At 40.6% G+C, this 21,843-nt stretch overlaps 1 protein-coding gene across 1 annotated transcript in view; it reads right to left on the bottom strand.

Annotated features, from left to right (window-relative positions):
• Positions 1–109: 109 nt before the first annotated feature.
• BMPR1A (bone morphogenetic protein receptor type 1A) overlaps positions 110–21,843 on the bottom strand; it is a 65,138-nt gene continuing 43,404 nt past the window's right edge. The window contains exons 4-13 of the mRNA XM_083614782.1: positions 18,591–18,753; positions 15,915–16,017; positions 15,166–15,265; positions 13,128–13,227; positions 11,444–11,588; positions 9,724–9,916; positions 8,765–9,062; positions 6,988–7,163; positions 5,995–6,125; positions 110–5,321 (exon numbers count right to left, since the gene is read on the bottom strand). Coding sequence (XP_083470908.1) covers positions 5,196–5,321; positions 5,995–6,125; positions 6,988–7,163; positions 8,765–9,062; positions 9,724–9,916; positions 11,444–11,588; positions 13,128–13,227; positions 15,166–15,265; positions 15,915–16,017; positions 18,591–18,753 — 1,535 coding nt within the window. The 3' untranslated portion in view covers positions 110–5,195. The remainder of the gene's footprint in view (positions 5,322–5,994; positions 6,126–6,987; positions 7,164–8,764; positions 9,063–9,723; positions 9,917–11,443; positions 11,589–13,127; positions 13,228–15,165; positions 15,266–15,914; positions 16,018–18,590; positions 18,754–21,843) is intronic.

Raw genomic sequence — 21,843 nt, 5'->3', positions numbered from 1 at the left:
TTGTGAGACATGATCTTCAGCACTGATTTTAAAGGCAAGGCATACAACCATGTGTGTGGATGTTTGATCACCAATATGCAACGGTTAACAAACAAATATATTACTAGTGTTTACTAAAATAAGGTTATTTACTTAAAAATGATACATTGACATAAATTTGTGTACAGAACAAAGCAATTCATGGTAAACTTAAGGCACCTTTTAAATCAGATGCTGTACAAAAAGACACTTAGCCTGTTACAATTAAAAAACATTCTAAACTTGTGGTATATATATAACAAAATGAGTATAATCATACTGCTTCTTTCACCCTCTCCTTTTTATTTACATCTTCTATAGGTTAGCTACATTATTCTTTCTGTATACAATATAGTACATTTTTATATTGGGCATGGGTAAGTCAGAGCACAAAACATGAATACAGTATGTGGGCATCTATATTGCATTCAGGGGTACTATACAACAAGGCAATTGTTCAATGAGATGATCATTTGAAGTATCGTTAATTCCACATTTGATACAAGAAATAAGTCTTTCATTTTGGGCACAATCCACCAGAAATTTTAACACCAGTTTAGAATGAGTGGGAGTTGTGAAAGAACACTCCTGTTTACACAACAATCTCCCTTTTATTTGTCTGGTGACCTGTCCCGTCTTTTTCTACAAACTTCTGCAATCCACCAAAATTGGTTTTGGAGACATGAATGACTAGGCCAACAATAGCTACCATCACAAGACGAGGCAAAAGGTACATAATTACTTTTCTAAAAGACCAGCCAAATTTGAGTCCTCTCACATTGAAACTGGGCAGAAGACTCAGTATTTAAATTAGTGTGCTGCGTGAAAATAATAAATTTTGTTCTAGTATTTCAGATCACACCTTGACGTCAGACAGCATTACTGCAGAGAAGGCAACCTACAAATTTGTAGTGTGTCAGCTTACTCTATTTAAACAGAGAAGTTGTAGCGCTCACAAATGGGGGAAACGGAAAAGTCTGTTTCCCATGCACTGGAAAGGTACAGATGCAATGACAGTAGTGTCATGAGGCCAATGACAAATAATGTTTAGAGCTGAGCAGAGTATCAGGGAAAAGCATTTATCAAAATAGACATGGGAAACCGATGCTGTTAGTGACACAAACAGGCGTTATGGGTTCATAAAGAAGCTGATTCTTGCAATATGAAGTTGTTACATCAAGCAAAAGGTGACAGCAGCCGCTCAAGAAATGTATTTATGGAGGTAGGCATTTTTATGGCATAAGAAGCAAATAGGTTTGGGTTTTTTATGGCACTAGTTAGAACTTAGTGAAATGATGGCTTTTTGCTATTTTTAAAAAGAAGTGTGATACTCAAAATATATACCAATAGTCTTGGCTGATTGTTATTAGATAATTAGTAAGTTCTCTCAGATGACAATGGTTAATGGGAGAAAAATATTTTGCAGAGCTGAAAACGCCACCCAATCTAATTACAATATTGGCTTTCAGGAATATTTTAGAAAACAAGTAAACGGAATTCCAAGGGGAGATTTCCATTCATTCTCGTTCCTCTAGTATTCCTTACTGCAAAATACATTCAGCATTTGGGTTAATTTCTTAACACTAACCAACCTCCCTCACAGGCTTAAATGGAGCTGCCCCTGCTGCTTTCAAATTCCCAAGGGTGGCACAGCTACCTTAAAAAAAAGGGAGAGTTGAAAAGTATGCTTCATAATTAACAAAGGAGCAATCAAACCATTATACTTTTCATTAATCTAATATCATGATACTCTCAAAACTTCAAGGTACACATTCATTTGCAAGTGGGAAATTATTTCAAAAGCATACTTTCAAGGCACAAATGCGCTGTTGATGAACTAGTGTGTATAGTACACAATGGAAGACATAAGCAAGCATGTGTTTTTAAAGAACTGACACACACACATACTAAACGTAGTCTAATAAAAGATAACATTAGCATGAAAAAGTCTGAAATGAGTCTGTTGGCGTTATGATAAGGTAAGGCAATAATGTTGAAAAACATACCAATTCTCTTGACAATGGTATAATTCAATTTTGCCACGTTTAAGGTCACTTCTCACTCTTTGGCTGTGATGTCATGGCCACTTGAAAATGCCTCTGTGAGTGGCCACATCCTTCATGTTGTATTGGCTCACCAGGTGAATCAGATATATGTCATGTGTCTGCACGCTGCCACCAGGAATATTTGGTGGTAGCCTGGAGATAAAACCACACTGCAGAAGCTCATATGTGAGGCTGTTTGGCCACCAAGTAGTAAGAAGGATTCTACCACACATCAAGTATGGCCATATAGCAAATTGCTACTTGCATCTACTCCCAATTGAAAATTAATTTACAATCATGAATTAGTCAAACATTTTTACAACTGCTTAATTAGTATGAGTGCAACAAATGACTTCCAAGCACAGCTTTGGTCAGATCAATAAAGTGATCTACAGAGGTGTTAAAGATGCCCTTAAAAAACAAACCCCAATATAGGTGGGACATTCATACAGCTGGTAGAAGGGATCCAAGGAAACATGGACACAGAATGATTAGTACCATGAAGAAGACAGAGTACAATTTCTCCCCTTGCTCTTATGTAAAATTGCCAAGGGGTGGAGAGGGCAAGAGATCAAAAATAAAATTTACTTGAGATTTTGAATCTTACTTCCACGTGATGAAATCAAGAAATTTTTTTTAGCAAAGGTCACAGTTGAGCTACCTAAAGGAACAAAACTTTTCATAAGCATTATGTTAATGGTACTAAATTTTGGAAGGAAATTATTTCAAAACTTGTTTAACAATCTCAAGTCTTTTTGAGGCAAATTTCATTTCTACTAATTGCATAGCTGGAAGGAATGTGGCACTTCCAATTAGAAAGTGAAATGCCAGACATCTGTTGCTTCTACTACAAAATGCAGTGTGTTCAGAAATAATGGGCTATTCCCTTTGCTCTAGCTAAAATGTCTCCTAAGAAAGTATCAGGGACATGAAATAGCCCATAGACTCTAGGAATAATGGACTAAATCCAAACCATGTTAGTTAAACTTAGGTTCCACTGAATTCAATGTGAAAAGTTAGTCATTACTAGGTTAGTTCTCATTGGGAGAAAATGTGGCTTAAGTGCAAATAACTTAATTTGGATGTAACCCAGTGGCTCTGAGATAGTATTGGCATTTGCTTTATTTTAGATTCTCAAGTCAATATTAAAATTAAATGTCAGCATATAATGCACCACTGAAAAAGCTACCCAACTTACATGGCACTTAAAACAAGAAAACAAATATTCCATTCTGGATGATGGAAAATATACACCTCACCAACTATTCTGACAAAACTCATAAACATATATTTGTTAACATTGTATTTTAATATAGCCTACATCAGTTTTCAATCTGCACTCCCAGGAATCCTGGGGTTCCTCAAGGATTACGTCAGAGGTGCCTCAAGATGATCAGTAAAAGCAGACAGGCTTCCCGAGACCACTTGTCTACCACTACTGATCTTCCTCTGCTATTCAGAGCCATAGTGGACAGCTGAAAGTGTCCTAGAGTATATACTCGGCTTACGAGAATGTAATATTGAGGCCAAACAGGTCCAGCAAGTGGACTGAGTGTACCTACAAACAATTCTTGAATCTTCAAAATACTCTCTGACAAACAGCAATCCATGCAGAAGTTCTTAAACACGTCAGTTAACGGTGGAAAGCGTTCCCTGAAAGCAGTAGTCTAGTGTAATAATTTGATTTATGGCAAATATTTACCAGCTACCTGTGCAAAACAAAACAAAAAGACATTTTAGAACGTCAGCCCGATTGCTTTCCTGGTACTGGACGGAAAAGAAATGACACACCTTTGCTCAAGATCCGTGGCACAATATTGTCTGTGACTTGCTGCATTCAAAATAAATTAATTCATAGCTTATGTATCCCATGAACTGTTCAGCTGATACTAATACTTTAAAGGCATCACTGAAAAAGCAATGATTTAAGGAAATGTTAAATAAGATTTGTACATCTATAAATTAAAAAAAAATACTGCAATCCTTTGCCTGACCATTTACTGTTTGCAACCTATAGAACAAAATTTTAACACATCCTCACATTTATTTGAATTCACTCTAATATTGCATTAAGGGTCTTAATGAATGCCTCTAAAAGGGAAATTTTTATATCTTTGTAATATCCATGCACATACTTTGACAGACTATCCAACATTTCTGCAAGTCACATTCACCTTGAATATGATTATTAAGTTTCATTATTTTCAGATGTGAGTATGTTATGTTTACACATATACAAAAGAGCAGGTATGTAGCAAGTAAAAGTACACTGAACACTATATAAATAACTTCCCTTTTTTAAAGCTAGCTAAGATACAGTTTACAGTACAAGATTACAGGCACTTAAATTATCGGAGACGTTTAACTGTTCCATGTTGTGTGCTCAGTCTTTGGGGAATTCATAGCACTGGGAGTATGAATTGTATTCTGGTCTCTTCTTCACATCACACTTGACGGTGACTTACTGCATAGGTTTATAGTAGCCGTTTTGGTTTTTGGTCATGAAACGTATATAATTTTTCCATGCAGCACAGAGGAAGGCAGAAATTGATTTTCTTTGAAATCCAAATAGGTTCCATATGCTGAGCCAAGGCATTGCAAAAGAAAATAGTAGTTCTGCATGAAATTAAATGGCTTCTTAGGTACTCCAAATGGCATCAGAAAAATCCTGGCACGCCCACACAAAACCATAAAAGGCATAAGGAATTTTCAAATTATTTAGTACCCCAGACTGCAAGCTAATCCACCAAGACTTGATAAGGTATCAACAGGTAGGCAAAAAGCTTATTCCCCCCCCCCCCCGCTGTTTAATTCATTTAACTTACGGCTTTCACAGAAAGCACTATCATCTGAATATGAAATTCAGAACTCAATGAGTTTTAGGGGAGTTTGAAAGTGTGAAGAAAATCTCAACGCAGCTCCAAACAAAAACAAAAAAAGTAAAATGAGGCTATCCACATGTATACCATATAGTGTACGTGGATACCATTTTCTACAAAGTACTGAAAGATTTAATATTAGCAGCCTGTAAAAGTGGTGAGGAAGGGGGCTGAAAATCAGACCCAGCCCCATCCCACCAGACCCTATACTTGCTTGAGTGAAGAGGCATAGCAGTCCAATGGCATTTCTTGGTCAAATCTTAACATCTTGAGATTCTACCATCTTGCCAAGTGTCTTCTTAATCCTCAAAGCTGTAAGTCTAGAGGCAGGATTGTGGGCCCAGCATTCACACATTAATTTCAATATTGCTCTTAAACACTGAAAATAGAAAAAGGAATTCTTGGATGAACAATTATGTATTTAACAGGATTTGTACACTGCTATACTAACAACTGTTGGCTCGTTTTTCTAAACCACTTATAGGCTTTTATAATTAAATCAAAGCTTTTAAGCGGTTTACAAAAATGAACCAACAAGCGAACTGCAATAGAAATAAAGTCAAATGTTAAAAACAATGACTTTAAAAATGCAAAAGATAACTAAAACCATCAATTTAAAAAAGATACATAATCAAATACGGTTATGTTTTTAAAAACATGTCAAATTTACATTTCTGGGAAGGGTTGCCGAAACAAAAAAGTTTTCTGCAGGCACCAAAAACAATGTAGTGAAGATGTCTGCCTAATATCAAATACAAGTGAAATACTGTTGCTGTTTGGAGTTAATTATTGTTAATGTGCACAGCAGATAAGTAAACCTTTTCTAATATGAGAAGAATAAAATATTGGTAGTGTTCATGCATCATGATAAATAATAGTAAAAGGTTTTACTGGTAAAGGTGTGAAGATGGGGAGTGGGGGAGAGGAAAGAATTCCAATCAGCAAACAATGAAAACTTCTAAGTTAATGTTTCCCTTCAAATCTAAAATTTATTTCCGTAAGTGGGGCAAAAAGAATTGTCAACTAGATTCTCCTTCTTTCAGCATGCTTACCTCATCACTATTCCATCTATTAGATACTATAGGGCGCAGGTGCTTAACACATATGACCTCTCTCATGTCCTCATACGAAGGATCATTCGGCACCATATCATAATAGGGTAGTTGGTACTCTTCAACAATACCTGCAAATAAATGATATAAATTTAAGTATGCAATTCAAAATTATCCCATGTGCTGCAGACAAGACTAATATACCAAACCTGCTTCTGATTTTAGGCCATTACAAGACTTAAGAGAGGCTCTTATTTTTGCATTTCGAAAGGAAATATTCCACCCTACTTGCAAGCAGTTCAGGTGGGGGGCATACACAGAGGCTGAGACACCTACACATTCAAGGGAATAGGGAACAGCAAAGAAAGGAGAAACATTCATGCTTTCGGGTTGCTTTGTCACAAAACCATATTGCCTTCCCCATTACCCATGCTACACTCCAAGCCCCACGCAAGTTGGGTTGGTAGAAAAAGGGAACGATGGGAGTAGCAGCACTTAATGCACAGAGCGACACTAACTTTATAAATAATCAGAGTCACCGATTTCAATTTCTGGAGGCCATGTTGCTGGCAAGAGAGATTGTGTGTGCAGCACATACACTTAGCAGTCAGGGAATTGCCGGGGGGGGGGGGGGAGTGCTAGGGGATTCATGGAGAAAAGGAAGAGTTGGGGTTAGAGGCTTTAAGACAGCTCCAGAGCTGCTATTCACTCAAAGAGGCACAGGGATTTCTTACAGCCCTTTACAAGTCTCCCTCCGATCTCAGAGACATAAAAGGGAAGCACAAAGAGACCTGGAAAAGGCTTGGTGAATCTTCTCTTGCTTCCCCTCTTAAGTCCCTGCGATTTAAGTGTAAGGGATTTTGACACCTATTAAATTTGGCCCATGATGCAGATCCTGATACAGATTTGGCCCATGAAGCAAAAAAAAAGGTTCCCCACTCCTGACTTAGGACATACGCATTATCATATTTGAAGACTAGATGTAGGCTTTACCTCCTGTGACACAACGCCGAGCCATTTCCCAAATGATCAAGCCAAAACTGTAGATGTCAGCCATAATGTATGGCTGGAAATGATTTTTATTCAGACTTTCATCTAGGACTTCTGGAGCCATGTAACGCTTTGTTCCCACTCTGGTATTCAAAGGGACATCAACTTCATTTGTATCACTGAAATTAACATAAAATGTTGTATGGTTGAAATAATGTAAAACTAGCATGCAACAAGAAGCAGTAGCTACAATAATGAAGCTTTTTCCTTCAGTTGTTAAACTAGTGGGGTTTTTTTAACAGTGTAACACAGCCTTGATACTAAGCCCCTAGAAAATATCAGCTTGCAAAAATGTTGGTTTTATGAGCAATAAGCAGACTAATAAAAAAAAAAGGGTGCCGGCTAGAAGCACTGCCCACTGCAAAAGACTGGTCCATGAGACCCACAGGCACGCCTAGCAAAGGAAGCAGGTGGCAGTTGCAGAAAAGCTGATTTGGCTGGCGGAGTGCTTTGCTTCTACTTTGCCAGCCAGTTTGGCTTCCATAGTGTCCACAGAGGAAGGGATGCCACGTACTCTGCAGGCAGCATAGAAGCTGACTGGGCTGGTGAGAAGAGTGCTGTGTTGCTGCTTCAACAGCCCCAAACCTGGGTGGAATTCCATGCACTCACTTCCTGGCTGCCAATGGCTACCAGATAGATGACTGACACACAGAACAGATGCTTTTTGGTGGTGGCCCCGCAGCTGCGGAACTCAATACAGTGGTACCTCTACTTACGTTCACCTCCAGCTACGTATCCTTCGGGATACATACGTGGCAAACCCGGAAGTATTTTTCTGGGTTTCGCTGCGCGCGCATGCACAGAAGTGCTAAACCACGCCGCGCGCATGCGCAGAAGCAGCACCTCTGATTGTGAATTCCTCGGGATCTGACCAGAGCTCTGGAAGGGATCCCGTTCGCAACCAGAGGTACCACTGTACTACGTGATAGCAGCAAATCCCATCCATCAATACTTTCAAATGGGCCTTTAAGACCCACCTCTTTGCCATGGTCTTTAGTGGCTAATTGTAAGATGAGCCATAGAAATGGTGATATGGTCTTTTTTTGGTACGCTTGTGTTACACTGGGATATTTGTTATTTTTGTGATGGCTCTGAATAGAATTACTAGGAAGATGTTTTAAATCATTTATTGCATTATATTTTATTGGTTATTTTTGGATGTGTACTTTGCAAGCTGTCTTGTTCAGAAAATATCTTAAGTAGTGGGTTAAAAATCTGCTAAATAAAGACTAGCATAACCAACCTGCCTGCTAATGTGAAGATCACAGGAGTAAGGAGTCTTTTAAACAGCCTGCATGGAGAATTTTTATGAAGTAAACTATTTGTAGATGAATGCATATTGGATGCAATTTATAGCTGTCAGTTCAATTTGTTTCAAACTGAGCATTAAAGGGAGTGAAGTGTCTGAAACTGCCACGGAAGAATAGAACGCTGAACAGTAACAACATTTGTCTCCCTCTTCTTTGAAAGCAGGGTAATTTATTTTTGTGTGCGTGACATTCCGAGGTCTCTAGTCCAAGAACATTTTGTGGCTATACCTTGTCTCAATTATTCTTTCCCAAGTCCACTTTTGCAAAGAAAATATTTATTCTTTCGGGAACATTCCTGTTATGCACAAAGATTCTGCAGTTGTGAACCAGCCAAATGAATCCATCACACTTTTCAGATTTGTGCACAGATACCTCCATGAGTTTACAAAGGATAGGATCGGATTACCTACCTGTTGAATTTGACAGCTAGGCCCAAATCAGCAATACAGCAAGTCCCATTTCTCTTTATCAAGATATTTTTACTTTTCAGGTCTCTGTGTGCAATAGCAGGCTTGCCTTGCGTTCCATATATCTCTGTGTGCAAATGGCACAGGCCACAAGCAGCAGAGTAAGCCAGTTTGAGCAGAGATCTGTTGTCCAGAGTGGTACACTTCAGGAAGTCATACAATGACCCATTTTCATGATAATCAGTAATCAAGTAGAGTTGGGTCCAGGAGCCTGTGCCTTTAATATCTGCTGCTATAAAACCTGTGGAAGTTAGAAACATAATTAGTGCTGAAAGTTCCCACAAATAGTGAAATTAACACTGTGCCAGGGATGGATATTGAGTAGACGTTTCTGTGACATGGAGTGGGGCTTTTTCCACCATTCCAACCCATTTAAACATCTAACTCCCTGGCAACAAATCACAAGCCTAAAAGACGTGGTCTTTTAGGAAGAGAATTAAACATATCAATCTGCCAGGTTTTGTTTTTATTACAGTCTGACTTTGAAGAGGCAATTTCATAATCTGCTGTTGATTTGTTTTTATTGTTTGATAATGCTTTTAGCATTTGTTCTGTTGCTTTATGTTTTCAATTACTAGGGCTCCAGCTTAGTCAGGAAAGTAGGGTATACGTGTGAAAAATAAATAAATTACACATACTACAAATCTCAGATTCCTAACTTAGCAGTACTTCTGCTGAGGATAGATGGAGTTTTGCCCTGGAAGTGACTGGAAAATACTACAGAGTTCAGTTTTCTGCCTTTAGAAACATAAAAAACAACCCTGAAAACACCCATCGTCATCCCTTTCAATTAACAGGATTTCTACTTTGCAGATGAACTACATTAATAGATTTTAGCAGGTTTTGTCTTTCTTCTCAGAATGACACTACATCTTGATCCAAAAACAGTTTTCAATACTTACCGAGTATATTTTCATGGCGCATGAGAACTGTCTGGTAAATCTCAGTTTCTCGAAACCAGCTGGCTTCTTCAGTGGTGAAAAACACTTTCACTGCCACTTTTTCACCCCGCCATTTACCCATCCAGACTTCACCATATCGCCCTTTTCCAACTTGCCGCACCATCTGAATTTGTTTGGCTATTGTCCGCTGGACCTGAAGAAGAAATCTGAAATCACTGAGTGATTCTATGGATGCTGACCAAGTGCTTAGAAGCTCTTATTCTGACATTGCTTTTTCACAGAAAATAGTGGATACTCAAACAATTCATTAAAAAGGAGCTGTTTAAAAATCTGCCACTAATTTAACAAGCTAAATCATAACCAGATCAAGAAATGAATTCTTTCTTATTGTTGCTTATGGAACCAATCCACATATTTGAAATATTTGGTCTTGGGTCAACACAACATGAAATGAATTTCACTGGAACTGTGGCAAGACTCGGTGTGCAGAAAAACCCAGTTCTGACATAAACACGTCTTCAACAATCTAATGTTTATCTTTTAACCTAAGAACAAACTGTGTGAGGTTTTTTTGTTTGGGTTTTTTTTTTTACCCCATAAAGAACTGGTTTACCCACTTGACCAGAACCTGTATTCTAATAACTTGGCTCCAGGAACCTAGCTTAGGATGAGTGAGGGACAGGAGACATTCACACTCACCTCGTTTCCATCTATAATTGTTCTAGTCAGTGTCATATGTGCTTCCCACACCCTGAGTATGGTACTTTGCCCTACTTATTTAAGGACCATTGCTGAGGCAGTCCCCAAGACTACCCATCTGACTGTGACAAACTTCTTTCACCGATTCCCCATAATCAGGGGCTGAAATCTCTGCCCTCCGGGAGCTGACTGGACAAGCTATTTCCACCTCTGCTCCCCTTTTCCCCAAACCGGGGAAAAAATAAAGCCCTTTTCTGTATAAAGATGTCAGCTGCTCCTTCCTGAAACCTGAAAGGAGGCGTTGACCTCCCATGATGTTTTGCACATGCTTGTAGTTTAGGACCTACCCGAATTTTCCAAATGTACAGGAAAAACTAGCAGAAACTATTATTTAACTTTATAAACCTATCTCTCTTGAATACTTTCTCTGCGTATCCCAAATGGTTTGACGATGTATTTTGACTGGTGAATCAGTTTCCCAGAAACCTTCCCCATTTGTCTCTACTACACTGTGGGATTAAGCAGAAAGCAGGACAGACTAGCTGAAGACTTGCCCAGCAGGGACTGAGGAGATAGTGCAAGCTCCTTTCTCCCACCCAGGGAGTCCATCTTCCACCTAATGTGGCTTCAGCCTAGGGGACTGAAAGATCTGGGGACAGGGTCCACCTCTCCCTTATAGGTTCTTCAGATTTCTTTCTAAACAAAAAATCGTGTATTTAAATTTCCACACACACCCCTCAAATAAAACTGCCTTCCCAATAAGTTGTGTGTTGTTGTTTTTTTAAAAAACTAGCATGCTAGGAGACTAGTAGTGCCAGGCAAGCACGGAGGAGGGAAAGTACCGTCCTCTGAAGACAGCATAGAAATTCAGTAGGCCCAGAGAAGAAAGACTGGGCAATCTATCCCACCTTGCCAGCCTCCTCGCTCAACTTCAAAAAACTCCAGGCAAGTTGTTAACTACATGACTGCTGTAAAATAAAGAACTCTCAGCTGAAGAAGCACAGGTAAACCACAGGCTTACCAACAGAGGAAGTCCTGAACCACTGCCAGAGCTCTGCGATTGGTCAATAAGATCCTTAAGTGACTCGCCAGACGGAATAAAGGCTTCACCCTGCTCCAGGTCACGATTATAACATCCTCTCTTTGCTACCCACTTGCAATAATGCCTGAGGGGAAAAAACACATCTTGATATAACATGGTGTTATTTTAAGTAACTATGCATACAGTACCATAATTCCAAAAATATTGCGCACTGGTGGGTTTTTTTAATCAATTTTTGCATCAGTGAGCAAATGTTGTCTATATAGTTTCATTTCTTGGTTTTCAATTTTGCCTGACAAATGCAAACTGCACACGGAAGTGAATACCTGAACTGAGGGGCCAATGTCATTTGAATTTGTGGTCTCCTTTATTATTATTGGCTCTGGATATTAAATCCACATATCAAATCGTTGGATCTCCCAGTTTAGTTCTCTGCATGCTAAGCAGAGTGGGAAGAAGAGCACAAGTTCAAGGTCCCCTTCTGATTTTACTGTGTACAGAGTTAAACTCAGATCAAACTGAACAATTCATAGCTAAATTAGGACGGTGGCACCCTAATCCTGAATGTGTGCGACAATGAATAAGCTTGTGGTGCCACTGTAGCCTTTCTGCAATGCTGGCACTGAGGCAACGTTTCATGACTGGTGGGTGGGTGGGTTGCATAGCTGCTGCTATAATCCATTCTAAGCTCTCAAGTGCTGATGCAGCAAGTGACTGAGCCAGATTGCAACTTTGCTTTAAAAAACAAAACCAAGATGAGTTACAAATGGCAAGTTTCAGAGGTAAGACACTAAATATGATACAAAAATAGTATCATGCTAAGAGTTGCCTAATTATAGGGTTTAAAAATGCCAATGTCACATACTGCTCAGATTGCTCTATTTACTCTGTATTAGGCCAATAGTGCAATCCTCTATGTCTACTAAAAAGTAAGTCCCAATGGGGCTTTATCTCAATTAAGCGTGTATAGGATTGTAGTCTAAGGATCAGTTCACAGAGTCCTCTGGTGCATGCATAGGAAGAAGCACAATACCGAGTCTCCTCTGCTTTCCCCATTGTCCCTCCTTGCATATGGAACATCAGAGCATAGAATCAAAGAATCATAGAACTGTAGAGTTGGAAGAGACACCAAGGATCATCTAGTCCAACCCCCTGGTATGTATGTATGTATGTATGTACGTATGTATGTATGTATGTATGTATGTATGTATGTGATATGGTATGTATGCAAACACAACCATAAATAGACTCTGACTGCCATAGAAAAGGGTATACCCCAGATCACATGCAGTGCTGTAAATCAGTCTTCCCCATCTTGGTGACATCCAGATGTTTCGAATCATTAACTATGTTAGCAAGGGCTGATGGGAGCTGTAGTCCAAAAATACCTAGAGGGTGCTAGATGCAGGGTGGGGACAAGGCCATATGCTTGAAACACACTCCTATATTCCAGTATATGTAGAGTGTACACAAGAGTGAGCTGTCTGTGTCAAGTTTCACGTCAGATTGGTTTCCATACATATGACTGTTTTCACAGTGATGCAAATCAAACTGTGTTTGATTCTAAAATACCCACAGACATTCTTAGTGATCTGACTAGTTAGCAACAAATCTGCAATACGCTATGCATGAAAAATAGGATATCACCCAACAAGATTTTTACCTGTAGCAGAAACAGCTAAATAAGATGATCATAACTATTATACAGACTGCCATAGAAATAAATGCAGCCATCCAACGTATGCTGCCATCAAAGATGCCACCTAAATAAAGGAACAAACTATTAATATAATTAAAATGAAAGGTAAATTTATCTCTGGGAAATATGAGACAAACTTAGGGAATATTGGAAAGCTATCCATCCCCACACTGCCCGTTGCAACTCTTACATAGCTACATATACAGCAATTGTGTGGAAGGCCTCCTTTTAACCAGCAGGCATGCGGGATCCCCAAGGATAGGGCTCCTGTACTCGTGTGCTAGAAACATGAGTCGGATTTTGTTAATTCTGTGAACATCAAGTCATACGAAGTGATTTTCTGGTTCTATATTACAAACCCCCCATTTTTATTTTAAGAATTCACTCATTCTTTTTAATCGAATGCAGTAAGACTTTGGTGCGTGATTTACAGGACATTTTCCACTACCACTCCTCTGACAATCCAGCTTGGTTTAGCTTCCACTGATGAAACACAATAACTATTGAAAAACAAGTTAGAGAAGCAGGGGTGGGGGGGAGTTAAGGTACAGGTTATGCTTCCTACTTTCTTATTACTGCACCAGGAAATAAATACACGCTTTTCGGGGGTGTGAATTAAAGCAAAGTTGAGACTGGTGAAAAATCAGGAAAGTGGTGGGGAGACTGCTGAAGGCAGCAACGCTGATGACTGTGATGATAATGATCACGATAATTAACATTAGCACTTTCAAGTGGTCAAAGCACTTCCCATGCATTATCTAAAATCCTTACAACAAACTTGTAAGTCAAGTTAGTACTATTAATTTCCATGTTGCAGATGGGAGGGAAGATACCAAGAGTGAGTTGCTTGCCTAAGGCCACCTAGTGAGTTCATGACAGAGCTGAAATTTGAACCAGGGACTTCCTCATTCACAAATGAGCCCAAACAATGCTGATAGCTTGGGGGCAGGTCCTCATGCAGATCCATAAAAATGCTTTCCAAACAGCAAGCAGCATCCTAAATTTTTAATGATCCTCTGGAGCCCCCTGAGAGGGCTGGATAGTTTTTTTGGTAGCCTAATGAGAATAGCAGTAGTGATCTCTTGACTGGCAACATGTCACTGTTTGCCTGTCAAGATGCTATAATCACTTTAAGGTCTCCAAGCTCCTCAATCTTGGTTGGGGTGATGAGCAAATATGATAGTCAATGCAAAGTATCAGCATGGGCAGAACAGCAAACACAGCTAATTTGGTTCTATCGCATCCAAAGGAAGAAAGGGCAACTTGGTCTGTACTGAGATCCTCATATGAAATGACTTGTATATTTAGTTGTAATAAATATAGTACATAAAATGACAGAGGGCTGATTCTAGAAGGTGGTGCAGTGTGACTAATGTTTGACTCTGGCATTTATGCTATGGGGTTCCAAAGGGTTCCTTTCTGCCACCCCCTTTAACATCTACATCTACATCAGGAGTGGGAGGGAGAATTTACCCCAAGGGTAGCATTCTCTCATAACCAGTCTTCTGTCTGCCTGAGGCTATGCAGCTGGTAGTTGGGGAGAGGGATTTATTGGCTGTGACACCCTGTCTTTGGAATTCACCCAGTATCTATTCCAACATCTTTTTGGTGCCAAGCAAAGATAGTTCTATTTCCCCAGACTTTTTAATATCCCATCGTGTTTATGCTGAAATAAACCAACTTTTTGATGCTGTATGCTGCTTTGGGTTTAGCTGCTGCAGTCAAGGGGACTAGTGGGAAGGGTTTGTGACAGAAATCCTAGCGCCCATGCAAAAACCTGGTTCACATCCCTAAGGATCCTGCCTGTGGAATATTTATTCATTTTCTTCCATTTATGGTCCACATTTTTTTCTGCTGCAGAACCCAAGGTTGTGTGACATGCATGTATTTCCCAGGTGGACACTCATCCAGGCACTAACCAGATCCAGCCTGATCATCTTCAGCAGGTGGTGGTCTCACATACCTTCAAACCATACTCTGGAAATACTAGAAAGCACCATACCTGGACTTATAGGAGGAGGTAATGTGGGCTGCAAATCTCGATTGCAGAAATCTGTCCGACAGCATTCAATTGTCCGTCGTGGTTGTGCTTTTGGAGAGTCCTATAGAGAAAAAGAAATGATGCATATTTTGTCACAAGCATTCTCTGAACAACCCTCTATAGCTACATAAGTTACAACAAAGGGAAAGATTAAAGTTATGTAGATTTTTGCTAAGTAGATTAGATCAGAAAAAAACTGACGAGTGGGATCTGCAGCAAAATGTTCTACCACGGAGTGCTTAGGTTTCCAGAAAGCCATGCCTTTTCCTAGGATATTGCATTCTATTCTTATCCCCCTCTACCCATTTTCTGTCCTGCCCCTTCAAAACACACACACACACACACACACACACACACACACACACACACAGCAGAGTGTTACCCACTTAGTGCCCCACCTATTTTTTGTGCTTCTACAAACAATTCAGGTTCATACAATCCTGTCAGGACCTTCTTCTTATGTCTGGCATTTTGGTATGCCACTCTGAATCAGTCTCCCGTGCACATTATGGGGACAATAATATTGAGCTTTACAGCTTTGCTGTAAGGGTTTTAAAACAAACTATTAATGTTAGAAATGATTAAATTGGCAAAGAAATAATCACCCAATTTTAGGCTTTTGGAGCAAATTACTTGCATGAACAGCAAATATTGGAATTAAGTGTGGGGAGCTGCCTGGGTTCACATGCAACAGAAGACAGTTGGAATACCTTGCACTGGAAGTCTGAGCCTTCATACTTCATGCAGCCTGAAGCAAGTGTAATTTCGCCATTTTCTTCTTCTTCGATTATGGCAAAGCAATGTCCATTAGTTCTGGAACAGATGAATTGACTTCAATTCTCCGTGTACTGTTCTGCATTCAACCAACCTATTTATATCTATTAGATTATTGTCTTGTATTCTTCCTTCCAGTATAATGGACACATGCACTCATAGGAAACAAGGGACTTCAGAACAGATAAAACAGGGTTGGATTTACTTGATGGTGTGGAAAAGTCATGGTAGGTACTCCAGGGAGGTACTCCAGGGAGATGAACTATTCCTGAAGACTACATTCCAAGATTAATGCTAATTATGAAAAAACCTTTAAGACTCCTCCTATACATTAGTCATGCCTATCATGTGACACTGAAAATATTGTACATACCCATGGAAAATCAATCCTCTATTGCCTGCAAAAATCAGCACTTAAACCAATTCTTATTCAAGGCCTAGTAATTAAGCAAACACCAATTCAATATTTTCAAAATCTGGAAGCTTCTCTGACTGCATCTCATAATTTGAACTGTTTTTAAGAGAAGCCAACTGAAATATGGCTCTTCAATTACTCTCAAGCACAAAATTAAATAATGAAGTCTAGATTAATCTCCCTCAACATATGTGCCAAGATCCAAGTCTGTTTCACCAAATAGACATCATTAAAAATTGGTGCTATAGAACTTTTCCTTTTTTCTTTCTTTTTCTTTTTTCATTCTCATCCTATCCACACATAAACAGGTATCATTGATTTCAATAGATTTTGTTTCCCACTAGCTGTACTTGAGATTTCAGCCTTTGAATGCCTGGAGATTCAAGCAGAATGCCTGGAGATTCAAGGCAGCTAAAGGTAAAATGACCCCTTCGGATCAATAATAAAAAAGTAAGAAATCTTTCAATTCAGTATTAATAACATTTAATAGGACATTTATGACCAATCAAAACATATGCCTTCAAAATTATTTGATGGGTTTTCCATCTTAAAAATTGTATCTACTAGATTTATCAACTACATGAATGTAATACTTGGATATAGAAACTATATAATAAACAAACACTAGAGGGCAATAAAAAGCAACAATTCTAATGTGATCAACGATTTGACCAAATCAGATCCCCTTATGCTATGCAAGAAGAACAGGTTGTTTAGCTGTACCTGTAGTTCTCTGAGTTGTTATTTGTGCAGACACACATGTGCAGACATGTAAGCTAGTCTAGAGATTTGGCAAGTGCCCTGCCCCCACCTTCCATGCTCACGCATTCAGGGACATAGCTCCTGCATTCTTGCTCAGTTCAAAAACCACAGCCCTATGGGAAGACTATGCAGGAGATAACAACCATACTTACATCTACTGTGGGGAAAGGGAGTGGGTTGTGTGTCTGCACAGATGACTATTGGAAAGTCTCAGGTTACAAGTAAGCAACCCGTTCTTCGTGGTCTCTGTGCTATTGCACACATACGGGTAGTAAAACGAGCTAGCTTACTAGAGGCAGGAAAGATATGATGAGGTCAAGGACACAAGTGCAGCCCTTCCAAAAGACATTGCTCAGTTCCATTTGCCTTGCAATCAAGCAGATTACAGATGAAAGCCAAACGTTGTAGCCAAGTAGCAGCATGGTGGAGGTCCAGCAGTGGACCTTGGAGGAATACCATGGAAGTCACTACAGCTCTGGCTTTACTTTATAGTAGGGAACTTTGGAGGTCTGTAGGCATAGGCACAGGTGAACTATTGAAGATACTAGTGGGTGAAACTAGTGGGTGAACTATTGAAGATACTAGTGGGTCTGGCACCCTCATAACAAATAAACAGATCCAGACTACTCAAAAAGCTTTTGGTTCTGGAAAAATAAACATTCAAAACTCTGAAGCTAGGTTACGAAAGACAATGGCCTCATTGTGGTGGAATGAAGAGGCAACCTTGGGAAAGAACAAATATCTGGTTTCAGTACGACTCTGATCTGGTGTATGGGAGTCAAATATGGGAGCTCAACACTTGGAGCACGCTTATAACTCACACTCATCATCACACTCCTCACCAATGTAATTGCCACTAAAAAGGTACCTTGGAAGACAGTAGGTTTCCTGAATGAAATTTTCTGCAGGTACAGAAACCATGTTTATGTCTCCTCAGAGGCCACAGAGAAGGTATAGCCAAATTCTAAGAAATATATTAAAAGCTTTTAAGCAATCCTCAATTCAGAAAGTCATTTCACCTGACCATAATAGTAGAGTGGTACCTCTAGATGCGAACGGGATCCGTTCCAGAGCCCCGTTCGCATCTAGAAGCAAACGTAACCAGCGACGACACATCTGCGCATGCGCGCACTGCTTATCGCCGCTTCTGCGCATGACGTCATTTTGAGCGTCTACACATGCGCTAGCGGTGAAACCCGGAAGTAACATGCTCCGTTACTTCCGGGTTGCCGCGGAGCGCAACTTGAACGAGCTCATCCCGAAGCACATTCAACCAGAGGTATGACTGTATATGAACTGAAAAAGGGTGGAACAAGGGAACTGAGAAAAAAGAACAGACCATGAAAATATTTGAAACCTTTAACCTTACTATAACTTGTACATATTCCTAATTACCTAATAAGAAAACAGTCTGAATTCTGCCCACAACACTTACTTGCATGTATTGTTAATGGCATTTTCTGGACAGTGCCCTGAGCAGTAGCACTGCAAAAAGGGCAACGTGTCCTCTGGAGCTAGGGTGACTCCATCTTCTTGCTTTTTCTGATCAGGATCAGTCTTCATCCCTGTCCCATGGAGCATGCTGTCTAGATTCTGCCCTGTATAATGTAGATACAAACATAATGGTTTGTTTTGGAAGGCAGGCTTTCACTGAAGGTTTAGAACTCTCGGCTGCAGTAGCCTCTGTATAGTCCTTCTGTTTTGGCCCCAAAGCAAACCTGGAATGCTCATTTGCATACTTAAAACCTAACTTGGAAACTTATTTACCTGTAAGAGAACCACCACAGATTTCTTTTTAATTTTTTTAAAAATCTGACTTTCAAATTAACAAGCATAAATTAACATAAATTAACGTACCGTATTTTTCGCTCGATAACACGCACCTGACCATAACACGCACATAGTTTTTAGAGGAGGAAAACAAGAAAAAAAAATTCTGAATGAAACAGTGGATGTATCATTTTTGTGCTTCATGCTGCGGCCACAGACATGTGATTTGACGGTGAGTTTGGGGTAGCCCAATGCAAAGATCCCGAGGATCCATGTGGATCCATGCTTTGTAACCACGTTTTTGCACCATTGCAGCCCCAGGCAACAGTGGGTGCGTGATTTTTTTGGTGCAGGCTGTAGCCATGGACATGCTATGTGATCTGAGGGTGAATTTGGGGTGACCCAATGCAAAGATCCTGAGGATCCATCTGGATCCATGCTTTGTAACCACGTTTTTGCACCATTGCAGCCCCAGGCAACAGTGGGTGCGTGATTTGGGGGGGGGGCAGGCTGTAGCCATGGACATGCTATGTGATCTGATGGTGAATTTGGGGTGACCCAATGCAAAGATCCTGAGGATCCATGTGGATCCGTGCTTTGTAAGCATGTTTTTGCAGCATTGCAGCCCTGTTTTTGCATCAGATCATTGCTATGTGATCTGATGGTGAATTTGGGGTGACTCAATGCAAAGATCCTGAGGATCCATGTGGATCCGTGATTGGAACCACGTTTTAAGTAGGGAGGGAAGGAAAAACATAGAAGCGACAAGGAGAGGGGTGTGCAGAGAAGCAGCTGGCTAAGAATGCAGGAGAGGGGTTTTACCGGAGGGAGGAAAGGAAGGCAAAAGTCCCCCCCCCAAGCCAACCAGCTCTCTCTCTCCCCCCCCCCAACCTGCATGTTGCCTTCGAGTCCCAGACGCACGGAGAGGAATCTGTTTTCCACTCTGCTTGCCTGGAGGGGAGGGGTTTTCTCTGCTCTTTGTTCCGTCTGAGCAAACACAGTAAGGAAACAGAAGCGGGTGGGCAGTAAGACCCTGAGGCAGAATGCAGGAAAGCCGCAGCTTCCTCTTTCCTCCCTTCTCCGGACGATTTGATATTTGCCTGCTTTTTGCCTTCACTCACGCTTCTCAGCTCCAGGGACCACACATTCGCTCTATAACACGCACAGACATTTCCCCTTACTTTTTAGGAGAAAAAATCTGCGTGTAATAGAGGGAAAAATACGGTAGGTAATTGAAATATCAATGTTAACATTCTGATATTGCAGGCAGCTGAGCATAATACAATAATTATGTTTTAATATCATAAATGTTGGTTAGTTCTGTCCTGATAATTATATGAAATTTAATGGAAGTGAATTCCAAATGCATTTCTCTTTTTTTTTTTTGACATTATCTCAAAAAGGAAGGTGTTTAAAATTTTCATTTGGTTGTTGAGTTTTTATTCCTACTAAATTTGTACAAACTTCTACTTTGATAGGGATAGCAGGGGTGAGGAACCTGTGGCATTCCAGGTGTTACTGGACTACAATTCCCATCATCCCTGGAAATTGGCAGCACTGGCTGAGGCTGATGAGAGTTGTAGTCCAAACATCTGGGGGGCACCAGGTTGGGGAAGGCCACATTTCTCAGATTGTGGGTAAACTGAGTTTCCCCTAACACTTAAACATTCATAAAATTGGAATATTATTTCAATTACTATCCATAATGGGCACAGAATCTAAGTTAGCCTTCATCAACATGGTGCCCTTCCAAGGACTGAGCATGCTCAACAGAATCCAGGAGCCAAATAACGGGGTGGAAGGCGGAGAAGAAAAATGGAAAATGAGAGTAGTGAACTCAGTGCCTGAACCCCTTGAAGCTTACTAATATCCTGAGAAGGTCATAGCTGACTGACAGGCAGACTAGCACCCTGAACAGGAACACTGCGGGGTGGCTGGGTGTGATTTTCTTGCAGGTACTTATTCCAATTTAATATCAGGATCTCAACTACGTTTGACCTTTTAGAGAGACTGGAAATAATAATATAATTCTATACAGCAAGTTTTTATACACGTTTGAGTGGGACGCGGGTGGCGCTGTGGGTTACACCACAGAGCCTAGGACTTGCCGATTAGAAGGTTGGTGGTTTGAATCCCCACGACGGGGTGAGCTCCCGTTGCTCGGTCCCTGCTCCTGCCAACCTAGCAGTTTGAAAGCACGTCAAAGTGCAAGTAGATAAATAGGTACCGCTCCGGCAGAAAGGTAAATGGCGTTTCCGTGCCCTGCTCTGGCTCGCCAGAAGCGACTTAGTCATGCTGGCCACATGACCTGGAAGCTGTACGCCGGCTCCCTCGGCCAATGAAGCGAGATAAGCACCGCAACCACAGAGTCAGCCACGACTGGACCTAATGGTCAGGGGTCCCTTTACTTTACTTTACATTTATACAGGCAATGAATATCACAACAGCCAAACACCTGCTGTCCTTCCAATTACTGTATTTTTTGCCCTATAGGACGCACTTTTTCCCCTCCAAAAATGAAGGGGAAATGTGTGTGCGTCCTATGGGGTGAATGCAGGCTTTCGCTGAAGCCTGGAGAGCGAGGGTCCTGCCCGGCTCCCGATGGCCGCGCAGAGCTGCCTCCAGTCCCGGGCTCAGCGCACTTCTCCCCATCGCCAGCCCCACAAGCTCGGGGGAAAGAGGGGAGGCGGAGCACGCCTTCCCGCTGTTCCCCGACCTGGTTCTTCCAGCCCCGCACGGGGGGGAGGGGAATAAAATTTTTTTTCTTTATTCCCCCCCCCCCAAAAAACTAGGTGCGTCCTACGGGCTGGTGAGTCCTATGGGGCGCAAAATATGGTATCTTAATTTCCTGTTGAGGCTTCCCAGGTTTATAGCAATAGCAATGTGATAATACAGTAATATCAAATAAAAACAGCACT

This window comes from Podarcis filfolensis, assembly GCF_964270895.1.
Source record: "Podarcis filfolensis genome assembly, chromosome: 5".
In the NCBI taxonomy this organism is placed as follows: domain Eukaryota; kingdom Metazoa; phylum Chordata; class Lepidosauria; order Squamata; family Lacertidae; genus Podarcis; species Podarcis filfolensis.
Note: the sequence above shows the minus strand (reverse complement) of the source record. Positions and strands in the feature narration are given on the sequence as shown.